The sequence below is a fragment of the Gobius niger genome, assembly GCF_951799975.1.
Source record: "Gobius niger genome assembly, chromosome: 1".
Classification (NCBI taxonomy): domain Eukaryota; kingdom Metazoa; phylum Chordata; class Actinopteri; order Gobiiformes; family Gobiidae; genus Gobius; species Gobius niger.
In genome coordinates this window covers 11,121,093-11,135,639 of record NC_136852.1, presented here as the reverse complement: position 1 = coordinate 11,135,639, position 14,547 = coordinate 11,121,093, and the positions used below count along the sequence as shown (strand labels likewise).

General features: G+C 41.9%; 3 protein-coding genes across 3 annotated transcripts; 1 reads left to right on the top strand and 2 right to left on the bottom strand.

Annotated features, from left to right (window-relative positions):
* Positions 1-2,892: 2,892 nt before the first annotated feature.
* LOC306975678 (olfactory receptor 52B2-like) lies at positions 2,893-3,867 on the top strand (the record flags this gene model as incomplete). The annotated part of the gene is made up of 1 exon (XM_079573321.1): positions 2,893-3,867. One exon carries the CDS (start codon positions 2,893-2,895, stop codon positions 3,865-3,867), a length of 975 nt encoding a protein of 324 aa, XP_079429447.1.
* Positions 3,868-4,871: 1,004 nt separating this feature from the next.
* LOC306967751 (cadherin EGF LAG seven-pass G-type receptor 1-like) lies at positions 4,872-8,970 on the bottom strand. The gene is made up of 5 exons (XM_079562925.1): positions 8,865-8,970; positions 8,656-8,783; positions 8,337-8,551; positions 8,015-8,261; positions 4,872-5,960 (listed from the first exon to the last, which is right to left on the bottom strand). The coding sequence occupies exons 1-5, from the start codon at positions 8,936-8,938 to the stop codon at positions 4,951-4,953; spliced, it is 1,674 nt and encodes a 557-aa protein (XP_079419051.1). The 5' UTR covers positions 8,939-8,970; the 3' UTR covers positions 4,872-4,950.
* A 31-nt stretch (positions 8,971-9,001) lies between these two features.
* On the bottom strand, positions 9,002-9,962 carry LOC306974760 (protocadherin Fat 4-like; the record flags this gene model as incomplete). Its single annotated transcript, XM_079572149.1, has 4 exons — positions 9,851-9,962; positions 9,382-9,683; positions 9,118-9,200; positions 9,002-9,044 (listed from the first exon to the last, which is right to left on the bottom strand). Coding segments are annotated over exons 1-4 (480 nt in total), but the record flags the coding sequence as incomplete, so codon positions are not given.
* Positions 9,963-14,547: the final 4,585 nt, after the last annotated feature.

Below are 14,547 nucleotides of genomic sequence, written 5' to 3'. Positions count from 1 at the left end.
ACGGAACTGAGGTTGCTTGGTGCATGTTACTCATGGGACTGCTCTCCGGTGTAACACACACCTGTTAAGCCAGCGTTGATGCTGACTTGCTGTGAAGGAGCTTTTCGCCCACTTTCCCTATGACTTTCCCTCACTGAGTGGTCCGTTGAGGACAGAACTCCACTCTGCGGGCGCAAATTGAGTGTTAGGGGTAGGGTGAGGGAGGAGGGAGCGATTTCGGAAAGGCCCAAGGTACCACAAGAGTATGTCTGGGGGAGTCGAGTTATTTTCTTCTCAAAGTGAAAACATAACCTGAGCACTGCCTACAATGGATCAAACAATGTGGACGGCCTACGCCCAGCTAAATGTCTCCAAAATAAACACGCATATGTCTGCTCTAAGGTATGGCTAGGGTCTAGCCGCTAGGCTAACACCTTAGCATGCTACTGTAACAGTGCGAGCTGTCGATATTACTCCGCCCGTCAGCTGGGGGGCGCTGTATAAAAGGGCACAGTCTACCTGCGTTCGACCTCTGACCTCTTGTTCTTCCGTCTGTCTGCTTGGTGTGGAGGTGGTGTAGCTCGGGCTCTCGTGAGCAGGTAAAAACAAACAATACTTTAGCGTGACTTCCCTCAAAAATGTTAGCCCTAATCCGAGCCCTGTGTTTGGTGCAGCTATGGGTCTGGGGTGCGCTTCAGGCGCAGTGCGAGATGGCGGTGCTGTAGGTGGGAGGTGTGGTTCCCCACGGGCCAGTACGCGAAGCATGACGTGACGTCCCCGCGTGAATGATGGATCCAAAAGCGGTATGTGCGCTGCACATGTGTAACATAGACCGGCGTAAGTTTAGAGGCTAACACTATTCATCTTTAGGAACAATTCGCCTGCATAACAACAATCACCACTGCTGCTTTGTGGACCCGGACGTGATGCCGAAGAGTGTCTCTGTGAACTGTGAACAAACGGATGTTTGCCATCCCTTTTTGTTTTTGTTAAAGAAACGAACTGAACTGGAACTGAACAAGTGACGACTGAAACTTAACTTAATTCGATCTAGAAAATAAATTGGATACAACTATTGGAACGACTTGCCTCTTCAATGAACGAACCTGTGGTCCTTTTCTTTAATGTGGTACATATGTGTTAAGCTAAAGCCTTCCACTCTGTCACACTACATTCTAGCTACTGACAGTCACACAACGTTACACTATTTTTGTCTCCCTTTATGATAAATGTACTGTGAATTTGTCTCAGTCCTGATAACTGACTGTAGCTGATTGTCATTGTGGCACCTGTAGTTTTAGCTAGCGTTAGCTAACTTTAGTTCACCGGAGAAATTTCTCTATTATTAGCAATAGTAGAAAAGTAAGAGGGTGCTTACCAGGCAAGAGCACGACTGGTCCACAAGGCTGTGCTGTTGCATTTAAGGAAGAGATCATGAGGTTTCTTTGATTTTGCTTGAGACCAGTCTGTTTCCTTTAGCATCAATAGTTGTTCTTTATCCTTCATTGGATAGTTTAATATATGGTATATAGTAAATATATATATATAGTTTAATATTATGTACATTAGGAATTAAATATACCATTGAAACATTCTACACTTTTTTTCCTCATTTGGCCAGGACGAGCAGAGAAGGCCCTGCTGGCCCTGACGGCCACCTCTGGGTAGCTATTGGATATTCGGCAGATCTTCACAGCGGGAGCTGCAGCGGCAGTGAAGGCGCAGACACATACGGAGAAGCGTGAGACTATCCAGTTAGATTTAGGGACCGTCAGCAAATTTGAATTGTGGTTGTGTAGTAGGCCTACGTGTCATTTTTGTTGACAGTGTTTTCATACTGAGTCTGCACATTGCGCCCAATCCCAGGCGACGGTGGGGTATAGATCCATGGGTTGGGCGCATTGTGCAGAACTATTCTGCATCTGAGAACACTGCACTCTCCTCTGAGATTTTCTCCGAATTCAGTGAGACCCATTTTGTCAATGTTAGGAATTACTTTAAATGGAAAAGAAATTTGATTAAATTTGATAAAGTTTTCGAAACTCAAAATGTTATAGCCTACACCAGGGGTGTCAAACTCCAATACACAGTGGGCCAAAATGTAAAACTTGAACAAAGTCGCGGGCCACCATTGAACAAATGAACCTTTTAATATGGACCCAAACAAGATTTGCTTTAACATTGAATATGGAACAAGCAACACTTACTATACAATTTATAACTTAATCGTCCAGATATGCAAAATCTGTAAAAAGATGTATAATACCGGTGGGCCAGCTCGAGGAGTCATTTGGTATAGCCTCGCGGGCCAAATATAATGACATTGTGGGCCAAATTTGGCCCGCGGGCCAAAGTTTGACACCTATGGCCTACACGATCCAGGGCCTTCATGTGTCGCCACTTTGCAAATTGCTAAACCACTCATGATGCAAGTCCTTGTGGCTGTTTTTACATTGGCATGGCAAAAAGGAGACTCGAAGACCAACTTTCAGAACATAAATGCACAATTAAAACTAACAATCCATTTATTTCCTTGACATTTTGTATTACTTCAGTGTAACCAAGTATAATAAACATTACAGACTCTTTAGACATTAAGATCAATTTATCAATAGGCAACAATGATTTGATCAGATATAGTGTGTAAAAGTGGCCTCCTCCTTGCCCAGGATAGCCATAGGTATAAGGCCGTCCATCCTAGCTTATCCCCTTGCACCTATACTGTCCTTATAATATTATAAAATTATATTAAAAAGTCTTGGGGTTGGAGTGTCCCATGTGCCTTACATACATCATATCAGGACCGCCTCTAGTGTAAGTGGGACATAAAGATGAGTAGAGCAGCTCATCTTCCAGAGGCTTAGGTCAGGTGCTAGTTTACCTGTATTTGATTCCTGCTATAGTGAAGCAACTATGCTGATCATCTTCAATGAAACCATTTTAAAAAATCTTGTCTTGGTTGGTTTTCCTGGACTGCCTCCTGAGTATTTTGGACCAGTGTCAGCTCTGCTTCTTCTTGTCTTCTTATGTGTTATAGGTGGAAACGCGTTCACGGTTGCTGTTATATATTTTGTAAAATCGCTTCACAAGCCAACTTACATAATATTTGCAAACCTGGCCCTGACAGACATAATATTTGGCTTTGCAACTCTTCCTAAAGTCATTGCTCGATATTGGTGGGATGACTCCTCCATGTTCTTTGGTGTCTGCGTCACTCAAATGTATTTTGTCCATTCTATGGGTGCCACCCATTCAGCAATTCTTCTTTTAATGGCTTTGGACCGTTTTGTAGCTGTATGGTTTCCATTGCAATACCCGTCAGTAGTCACTAACAAATCTATTTCTATAGCATGTTCTCTTTGCTGGATTGTGACATTCATTCGAATGGTGGGTGTTACGCTGCACGCATTGAGCCTGCCTTTCTGTGGCGTTAAGGGCAACCTTATTTCACAGTGCTATTGCGATCACATATCAGTCACTGCACTGGGCTGCGGAGATGAAGTCATATATGTCAGACTGGTATCTCTGGGAATTGCTTTATTTGTTCTCTTGCTTCCTTTGTCCTTCATCATTTTCTCCTACTCCTCTGTTATTGTGGCTGTAATAAGAATGTCTCAAGCTGAAAATCGGTACAAAGTCTTGTCCACATGCGCTCCACAGATATTTATCACTTGCCTGTATTACATTCCGAGATGTTTTGTGTACATCACTCATAATCTGGGAGTGAAACTAGGCTCAGAGAGGATCATTATAGTGATGTTGTACAGTCTTGTTCCCGCTCTGGTTAACCCACTCATTTACTGCTTCAAAACCAAAGACATTAAAGATGCTCTCAGTCAGCGGCTTAAGAACAGGAGAGTCAGAGATATTATTAAAATGATAAAATAAATGTATTCAGATAGATTCACTCCCTATCAGGGAAATTCAGATGTCCAGCAGAAGACAGTGTGGGCCATCCCAAGCACTCAATACAACTGTTTATAAAGTAGCTTACATGGGAAAAGATCATACAGTGTAAAAACATCATAGCAGCTTGATCAGTCATTGACCTTTTTACTTGGTTAAAGTTGGACACATTAAATGTAATTATTCTAGATATAATTTTAACGTGATTCTTGAAGGAAAGGTTAGAATCTACCAAAACGCTTAAATATTTAAACTCTTTAACTAATTGCAGTTCTTGCTCTCCAAAATACACATTGGAGCGGGCAATAGTAAACGTTTAATTGTTATTGTGCTAACAAATAATTGCTATGATAGCATGTGTTCTATTAAAATAAGAAAAACAAGAAGAAGCATTGAGTTGGAGGAAAAATGTAGAACATTTACGACTTCATGAATAAATGTTTTCTACTAGGCTACTACAGTAAGAACAATATAATACATTCAGGGGGAAAAAAGGCAATTAAAATCGAACTGAATGTGATTTTATTGCAGTCATAGACCATGGTTGAATCCTGAAACACTGTAAATGCGGTTGTAATGACACTTTGCCACTAGATATCACTGTGGAGTGATTGTTTCAAACTATTTTGGAGTTTCTTAGGAGTTTCATGAAACTTCACGTTGCCCATTCCTACTGAAAACTGCCCTTTCGTCCCAGGTTTAATTCCTGAAGTTAGCACGTTGTGGGTGAGTTTTCTCCAGGTGCTTCAGTTTCCAGCACCAATCCAAAACATAAATAATAGACTAATCCTCCAGCTAGGTTCTCCAGACCACAAATCTAATTCAGGACCTGGAGATGGGTCCCTGGGCGTTGCATTGGTTGCCAAACGCCACTGACAGATTCCCCCAGTGGCGTTAACGGAAGGGTCACATACAGAGGACAAACTTACAAAACTTTCCATTACTTAACCCTATAATGATATTGATCAAAAAGTCTTTATCTTAAAGAAGACATTAATGGAAATTCAAGAGACTATCAAAATGTGAGCACAATCATAAACTATAAATCCACATTGTGTAATCTCCTTAAATTGTTTCCTCAAAATCACTTTGCATATCACCGTTGTAACTGTTCTCCACAGGCAGTCGGGTAATATTTTCTGACACGGAAGCAAACAAGCTGCATGACGGCTCCACGTTTGACTCTGGATGGTCTAGCGCTGTGTTGTGCCTGTTTTTATCCACCAGCTGACCTTCAAAATGCCATCCATGTTCGGGCAACACCAAGTCGTTGACACAGTGCCCACAGTCTGAGCATGTACAGGTGGAGTCGGTCTCACTTCCAGACACGTCCGTCGCATGCCTCAAGATCCGTGACTTTGTAAAACCTTTGTCCATTTGACTTTGATTGAATGATGAAAAGAGTTTGTCTATCTCTTCAAATGTCAAACACTGTGGGGGCCTCATCCTTTCTGTGCTCAGGGATGCCTTTGGTGCATCCTGACTGACAATAGTAACTGGCATCTTGTTTGGTGACAGATTTGGAGTGTTAGATAAACTTTCTTCACAGGAATCGTCCTTCTCGTAAGTGTCTACAACATGGGTAATATCACCTTTTTCTTTCATCATGTGTTTCTGCCAGGGTAGTGTGAGAATTTTGAAATCACCCAGATGTTTAGGCTTTCCAAACTGACTGCCCATTGCTTTGCTCACATCCAAACATACTTTTTGTGTTTGGTTACTCTTCTGTCTCTTTCTATAGAGTGGGACACACAGGAGTATGATTAAGGTTAATACAGACAGAAGCGATACAATAAGCACTACAGGCCATCGACTAGTATTAGCTGCTGATTCCACGCATTGAGCTTGGTCTGGTGACGCACATGCATCGCATGAATGGGCTGATACGTTTTGCAGACAGAGACACCGGTGGTCACACTCCTCTTCGGGGCAGGGGGCAGAAAGGCAGGTCCCCTGGATGTCGCAGTCCTTTTGGAGGAGAGAGGAACTAGGGCGTACCTCCACCGAACGACTGGGACCGCTCAAGGGGAGGCTGTAGCCGCTGATGTTCAAGTACTGCACGCAGCCTCTGAAGCCTGGGAAAAGAACAGAGGTGATCCACAAATAAGCTTGTGGTGAGCAAAAAAAACAGTACAAATGAAAAGCCAATATATTTTTACAGCACCAACATTAACTGCATTTACACTGATACAATATAATATCAATAACATCTGATACTAGTAGGGCTGGGGGATAAATCGAAATAATTCGATTAATGCATGCTTTTAAAAACAGACGATGTGGAAAATGGTTAACTGGTCCCCCTCACACCTGCCGTGTGGCCAATTTACCGCTCCGTAGTGACTGTTTTCGGAGTGTGCAATGGAGTTTTCTTCCGCTAAAACCGTTTTTCCAGTCTCTTCCTCTGCCTTCTTTCACTCTAAGCTCCCTGAGTCTTAACAGAGACGGTTGTCAATCACATCAGAACTCAAGGCATGAGGATAATAAAACAAACGCCTTTGAAGAAGTTTAAAACTTTTGAGGGCTATTTTTAATTTTATCTTTTGAGAACTATTTTTAATTTGCCTAATTGTAGGCTATATTAAAGAGGGGGTATTATGCTTTTTTCAATCACATAGCACCAGTCTATATCACACTACAATGATGACGAAACCTTCTGTTGGTCTGTAAATGCAGTAAATTAGAATAACTGCCTTGTATAAAATTGCTCTCACAAAATGGCTGTAGCAAATGTTTTGAAATAGGCCTCGGTCTCTTTAAGAACCTCAGACCCTTTCCGACACGCCCCCTCCACACACTGTCTGTGGCATCAGTGGGGAAAACGACGAAAGCCCGGAGGCGTCTCCAGGAGGTGGGGGCGTTCCTAGGAGGACTCAGGCAAACCTATCCCTAAAATGGCTGCCATCAGAGTTTTTACAGATTACTCAAAAATACGTGAATGTGCCAAGGAAACACTTCAGGCATGTTTTTAATGAGGGAATGACATAATAACATGATGTAAAGCTTGAAAAAGTCGATTTTGCATAATACCCCACTTTATCTAAATATAAATGGTCTGGTCTCTGAGCAGTTTTCTTTATATGAAAGATCAGGAAACCTTTTTAAGTTCATTTCCAAATTAAATCCATTAAAATTGTAATCTTCCAGTAGTAAAAAGGTGAGTAGTGAGTAAAATATATATATTTTGGCCATATCGCCCAGCCCTATAGATGCTAGTAGTTGTTTTGATTGAAGTAACTGTTTAATTTCAAATCTTTATATATGGAAATCAACAGGTTAACAATATTTGTCCATTTTCTTCCATTTATCGGTTGTTGGGTCTCGGGGGCAAGTTCTTCAGGCTACCAATCTGAACAATGTAACAAGTGGCCTTGTTGGTTGCTTGTTCCTCCCTGCCTGTTTAGGGTCTTACCAGGGGCATGAAGCCTTTGACATCATAGTTTCGAGGATCATACTATTACTCAAACCCCTCCACCACACGATTGATGGAGAGGGGGTTACGTGACATCTGTGTGAATTTTCAGGAGGTGCTGCACTTCCTCTCTCTGTATTAAACCATTAAGTAGCACCGTCTTGTCCAAATGTCCATCCATCCATTTTCTTCCGCTTTATCCGGGGCCCGGGTCGCGGAGGCAGCAGTCTCAGCAGAGATGCCCAAACTTCCCGATCCACACACACCTCCTCCAGCTGTTCTGGGGGGACCCCAAGGCGACACCAGGCCAGCTCGGAGACATAGTCCCACCACTGTGTCCTGGGTCTTCCACGAGGCCTTGTCCCACTAGGACATGCCTGGAATACCTCCCGCGGGAGGCGACCAGGTGTCCAAATGTATAATATATGACATTACATGGCAGGTATTAAGTTACTAATGGACAGTCACCAGCATCACATTTGAGGTTGTCTCTTCCATCTATTGTCTTATGTTTGAGCTCCACTTGCTTGTCCACTTGTTTGTTTGCTGTTTGTGTGGCTGTTTTTATATTGTTTGTTTTTTCTGCTCTGAAGGGATTGCCCCATGTGGGATAAATAAAGTTGTAAAGGAGAATTCACTTGGAAGTCACGTGTCACTCGCGTTTCACAGCATGTACTCTTTAGTTACATTGTAATTAAACAGAAATTGCATCATTACCTGTTTGATAAACGTCAGAGTGCAAACCACCCAGAACAATCTTTTCCACATTTTGAGGGGTAAGATCCAAGCTATCAGTTGTGTTAAATGTAACTTCACTATCGATGAAGATGAATATGTTCTGAGAGTCCGTCAAGACAGTCACCACGTGCCACAGTCCATCCGCAACCAGCACGTCCACAATCCTCTCAGACTGGTGCCCAGAAACATTGTTCCAGCTGGCGTATGAAAGCTTTCCTTCTTTTATCTGGAATAGTCCAAACAATTGAAGAAAAAATAAAAGGTCGTAACCAGATTTAATATAAACAAAGCCAAGGCCAACCTGAAGCCTGTTGAATCCTGTCTGTCCAAAAATGATCACTAGCACTCCATTCTCTTTTGTTTTAAATCTGATGCTGATGCTTTTAAAGTCTTCAGCAACTTCCTCCTCACTTTGCACGTTTACTTTGAGCAGATAGTCCCTTCTGAATTGTTCCTTTATGAGAAACTCAATGGCATCACTACCACTGAATGGCACTGCCAGCTCCTCTGAGACATCTGAAAATATAACATAATCTGAAGAGTAACTCAAGAGTAACTTTGACAGTTATTAACAAATACAGTAAAGGCAAGTTCTACATGTACATTATTTGAATCTTTACCTTGGCTGCAGTTTATTCCAGTGAAGGGATTTCTGCAATCGCACAAATATTCATACCAATTATCAAGGCACATTCCATCATTCTGGCAGGGGTTGCTGTAACATGGAGATATTTTGGATCTAGGACAACTTTTATTAAAAAACAAACAAACAAAAGGTCTCTTGTTAGGCCTGTGTCAGGTATCTTAACACTCTTAATAAATACAATACCTTGCACGAATGTTGTTAATGGCAAGGGCCATGGACGGCCTGAGCTGAACTTCGTTGACATGGATTTGACGCATACATCCAACAAAGTGGTGTGTTTTTATCTGTCCAGGATGAATTAAGACATGTTTAATACTCCTCAGTCCTCCAAAGGTCATATTAGCATTGCCAACATCCAGTGTCCTATTTGATAAAGATATAAACACGCCATAAATAAGTTTCACAAAACTGTTATGAAATGAATGTATTTGTTTACCTTTCCAAAATACCAAAGGTTTGAGAAAAGCAAAACCCTTCTCTTTCAATATCTGTGCAGTTATCCACATTCAGAGAGCTCATCTGTAAAATGCAAGGATATCTTTCGTTTAAAGCTACACTGTGGAACATTTCAGGTTATGTGATGTTGTCACACAAGCCTGAGCCCCAGACATGAGCCAGGTCTGACCATATGTGAACTCGGTCACAGTAAAGACACATTATTTTTAAAATCACCCACAAAATATAAGTACTTAAAACTTACGCTTCCAATTCTTCTGACAGACAGCAAGTGAAACTCTCCGTCGGCCACTTGTTTGTGTGTCTGCAGCCTCACGGCTCCAGAGCCGAGGTCATAGGTCAGACGAACAGTACCATCCAGTATTTCTATGGCCAGGAAGTCAGGACTGTCCGCTCCTCCTGAGCAGTACACAAGCAGCGCGTTTCTCTGCACTGTGGCAAACTCCAGAGAAATTAGATTAGTACTGCGGTCTAGTGGCGGGAACTCCAGGTAAGAGAGTTCCCCAAAGCCATAGCTCTGCTCCTCACAGTAGATACCACTAACTCCTGCAACAAAAAGAGAGATTGATCAAAACAGAGGTGGATGCAAAGGTAATGAATGTCATTTACTTGACAAAGCCTTTCAAGACTCTGTAACATAACCTCCTATTTAGTGAAACAAAAAATACATAATTTTTGATATAAAACTCTTCTGTTCATGCATAATTTCTTACCAGCTGGGCAGAGACAACTGAATGTTGTCTTTAAGTTGATGCAGGAACCCATGACACAAGGAGAGGACTTGCAGTAGTCAATGGCGCGTTCACAGGTAAGCCCTAAACAGAGATAAACAGTATTTTCTTAATTCAATATCTACAGCAGCTCTGTAACTAACAATGTACATAAGCTCTGTCTGTACCTTCAAATCCAGGGATACATTGGCAGTAGTACATATCATCAGTGTGAACACAGGTCCCATTATTTTGGCAATTCATCTTCAGGCATTTCTCTATATCTATTGAGCAAACTGTGCCAGCAAACCCAGTCTTGCATTCACAGTGGAATCCACCAGGATTGTTCCTACAGGTGCCTCCATTCTTACAGGGACTCCCCTCACATTCATCGATGTCAACCTCACACATGTCTCCAGTGAAGCCGCCTGGGCACGTGCAGTTAAAAATCTCTTTGTGAGGAGATACAAAGATAACTCCTGGACTTTGAAGGACAGCGACATCTTGACTGATAAAGAGATTTTTGCTACATGTAGCTCCATTTCGGCATGGTATGGTCAGGCATGGGTCACTGGCAATGTGTGAGAAGGTTACATTGCTCTGAGACTCCAGTAGTTTCTTGTGATCTAAAGACACACTCCTAGCAATCTCTCTGCTCAGGTATTGCCCATTGTAATTTTTTACAGCAGCCAACAGAAGGACCTCAGAGCCAACTTGTTTGATGCCAAACACATGGGTCTTTGAAGCGTGCAGGTTAAAAAGGCTGTCTAGAGCCTTGACAAATTTTAGATACTTATTTGCCAAAAACTCCTCCACCGAGGTTAAAGAAACATAAAATAAAATGCAGTTGTCAACAGATGCATTCATGAAGCCTTTGTAGTTGATGTAGACACTATTGTTGACTGGGTAGTGGAGTTGGTCTGTTGCCTCTATTGTGATGTTGTATGTTGCCTCACCTTGGAATGGCGATGACCATAACTCACAAGACCCATTAGCTACTGAGAACATATTAAGTGGTCCAGTTTTTACCATACACGAAAAAGTGTCTGACTGATCAGGGTCTTCTGGTTTAACATTTCCAATCATTCCTCCTTGAAAAGAACTTCCAAAGTACTTTACCTCGATGACAATGTTTCTGCTAAGGGGAGGATTGTCATTTTCATCCAGAATGTTAATATGAAAAATGGTTGTTGATGTCATTGGAGGAATACCAGCATCTTTTAAAGCCACCAAAATTTGATAAACTGAAAGTTTCTCCCGATCAAGCGGCCGTGTCGTAAACAACACTCCATCGGGAGTCAGTGAGACATCACTATCCCTCAAAGGGTTAACCAACCAGTATGTGAATGGCCCTTGATGTGGAGGCAAATCCGAGTCAATTGCATTTAATTTTCCTACTAATGATCCTTGAGGTAGGTTTTCCTTGATCTGGGCTTCTGTTACAGTCAAGAGTGGGGCGTTGTCATTCACATCTCCTATTATCACTATGACATTGGTGGTGCCAGTGGCTGGAGGAAAGCCAAAGTCAGTGGCTGTTACGGTGAGGTTATATAGGGGCCACTGTTCTCGATCAAGAGGAGCATTGACCAAAATAATGCCATTAGAAGGATTGACTGCAAACGAAAAGTGGGTGTTTCCATCTTGAATACTGTAAAATAAATTGTTCAGGAAAGAGTCTTGATCGAGCGCTGTAACTGCTGTCAAGTATGAGCCAACTGGACTGTCCTCTGTCACGTTCACTAAGTACTCTAGGAAGGCGAAACTTGGTGCGTCATTGGTGTTGACTACACTAACTATGACTAAGGCTTCGTCCACCTCTTCACCAGTAATGATCCCAGAATTTTTTGCCATGACCTTCAAGACAATGTTTGTGTTTCCTTGTTTTCTCAAACTGCCAGTGGTGTAAATTTCTCCAGATGTTTGATGGATGTCAAATCCCAAGTATTTGTTTTGTCCAAACATCAGATAAAACACCACACCTTCAGGCCCTAGATCCTGATCTATGGCTTCCACTTTGCCAATTCTTGTTCCTGCTGGGACACTTTTGGAAATAGAAAAGTAAAATTCCTTCTCTTTGAATCTGGGAATATACTCATCAGTGTCAACAATTTGGATTAACACTTGGGCCAAGCTGAATAAGGGATGGCCACCGAGGTTTACTGCCTTGATTGTTAAGTCAAAAGATGTCCGGTGTTGTTCATAATCAAAAACATCCAGCGCGGTGATTGTTCCATTTCTAGAGTCAATTGCGAACTTGTCGACTTGACCAGCAGCCACAGAGTAAATAATTTGTCCATAGCTTCCTGAATCTGCATCAGTTGCTTTTACAGTGAGAACGGAGGTTCCGATTTCAGAGTTCTCCAGTACTGAAGCTACAAACTCTGAAATGGCAAAGACTGGTGGGTTGTCATTAACATCTACAACTACCACTGTAACATTCAACAAAGCAGTTCTAGATGCCCAACCTCCATCTCTGGCTACAACCTGGAGATAATACATTTGTTCTTCTTCAAAGTCGAGTTTGCCCGTTAGTGTAATCAGTCCAGATATCTCTCCTACAGAAAAAGGAAAGCGATGACCTTTAAGATAATACATTATGAATCCATTGTAACCAGAATCTTCATCCTCTGCTTGGCACCTCCCAATGACAGAGCCTTCAGGCAAGTCCTCAGGAACAGAGAAAGAGACACGAGTTTCTCGGAAACTAGGCGAAAACGCATTCTGGCCTGTAATTTCAAAAGTAATGTTTATTTCGGAAAGTAACTGAGGGTGACCCTTATCTTTTGCTTCAATCGACAAAGCGAGTAAAGAATTAATAATGTTGGGCAAACTGTGACTTAGTTTGAGTTTACCACTGCTTGGGTCTATCTCAAAAAAATCAGTCCCATTTCCTTTATTCAAACCATAGTGGATAATGGCGCTACTGTTGATTTCATCCTCATCTATCGCAGTGAACTGAATTATGACAGTCCCTTCTGACAAATTATATGGTATTGCAATCAAAGATGGAAATGGCAAAAATACTGGTGGATAGTGATTTCGCTTTTCTAATTTGACAGACACAGTGACATTGCTGTACAATGGAGCTTTGCCACAGTCGTACGCTGTCACTTTAAAATGATAGTCAGAATGTTCTTGACTCAATGGTTGCTTTGTATAAATAGCTCCATTTGTGATGTTCACCCAGAACTCATCACTCGGTGGTTCAATAAAATACAGAATTTGACTATTGAGGCCTATGTCCGCGTCTGTTGCATGTACTTGTGCAACAAATACATCATTGTTTAAGTTTTCCTGTAGAGTTACAGCGTAGAAAAGATCAGAGAATACTGGTCTATTATCATTGACATCAGCAATAAATATTGTGATGTCAGTGCTTGCCCTCCAAACTGAATCATTTGCACTTACTTTAATGTTATAAAGATCTAAAACTTCCCTGTCTAGATAATCAGAAACAGTAATATAGCCAGTGAAAACATCAATAGCAAATGGCAAATGATTACTTTCGTCAATAATTGAGTAAGTAGTTTGTAAATTGGCTTCAGCATCATCATCCGTTGAAGTGACATGCAGAACAGTGTGACCGATTGGAGAATCCTCAGATACTTCAGCAATAAAAATGTGAGAAAATTGTGGTGCGTTGTCGTTTCTGTCCAAAACAGCGACAATGACTGTGGCTCGGTCCATATTATGTGGATTGTACCACTCCGTAGCTTCAATCGTCAAATTGAACACTGAATTGTGCTCTCTGTCTAAAGACACTGTAGTGGTCAACACTCCATTTTCAGGGTCGATCATGAAAACATAACCGGAGTTTCCTTCCGTTATGTTGTACTGCACAGTTCCAAACATTCCTGAGTCAGCATCGATGGCAAGAACATCACAAACAAAGGTTGGGGGTGAATTCTCAAAAACCTCGCACCTGTACACCATCTGACTAAATAGTGGGGCATTGTCATTCACATCCGTGATGTTAATGTGAATTTCCTCAAATGATGAGAAAGGAGGAAAGCCTGAGTCTCGAGCTTCTATTAACAGGGAGAACTCTTTTTTCAATTCATAATCTAGACTCTTTTGCACAGTGAGAATGCCACTTTGTTGGTCCATGTAAAATATTTCCTCAAAGTTCCCTGAGGCCAAATAAAACATTACAGGCTCTACTCTAGAAGTGGAACCACTGACCACTGCCACCACATTGCCTACTGGCTCATCCTCAGGCAGGGAAGAGCTAACAATGTCCACATACATCTCAGGAAACTCAGAAACCCTTTGAAATCTAATTGTAATGGTAGTAGAGTCAAACTTTGGATTCTCTCCGGCATCTTCCACATGGATGTGGAGCACTATATCGTCAGATGACGTAAGCGGAACCGAAGAGAACACGGTTCCACTTTGGGCATCGATGGAAAACCCATCTGAAGCTTGTTGATATAAAGAATATCGAAGTTCAGCATTCATATCCGTGTCTTCATCTGTTGCTGAGGCAACACAAACCACCATGCCTGAGCAGCAAAAAGGTAAGGTTAAGATATATTACTTCAACATTGATATGCCTAAATAGATTGTGAAATCTCTGACCTTGTTCCATCTCTGTGGGCATGTAGACCACAAATTGACCATTAAGAAACTGGGGCGAGTTGTCATTAACATCTCCGATCAACACTACTACTAAAGCGGAGCTGGACAGAGGCTCAGCGGGA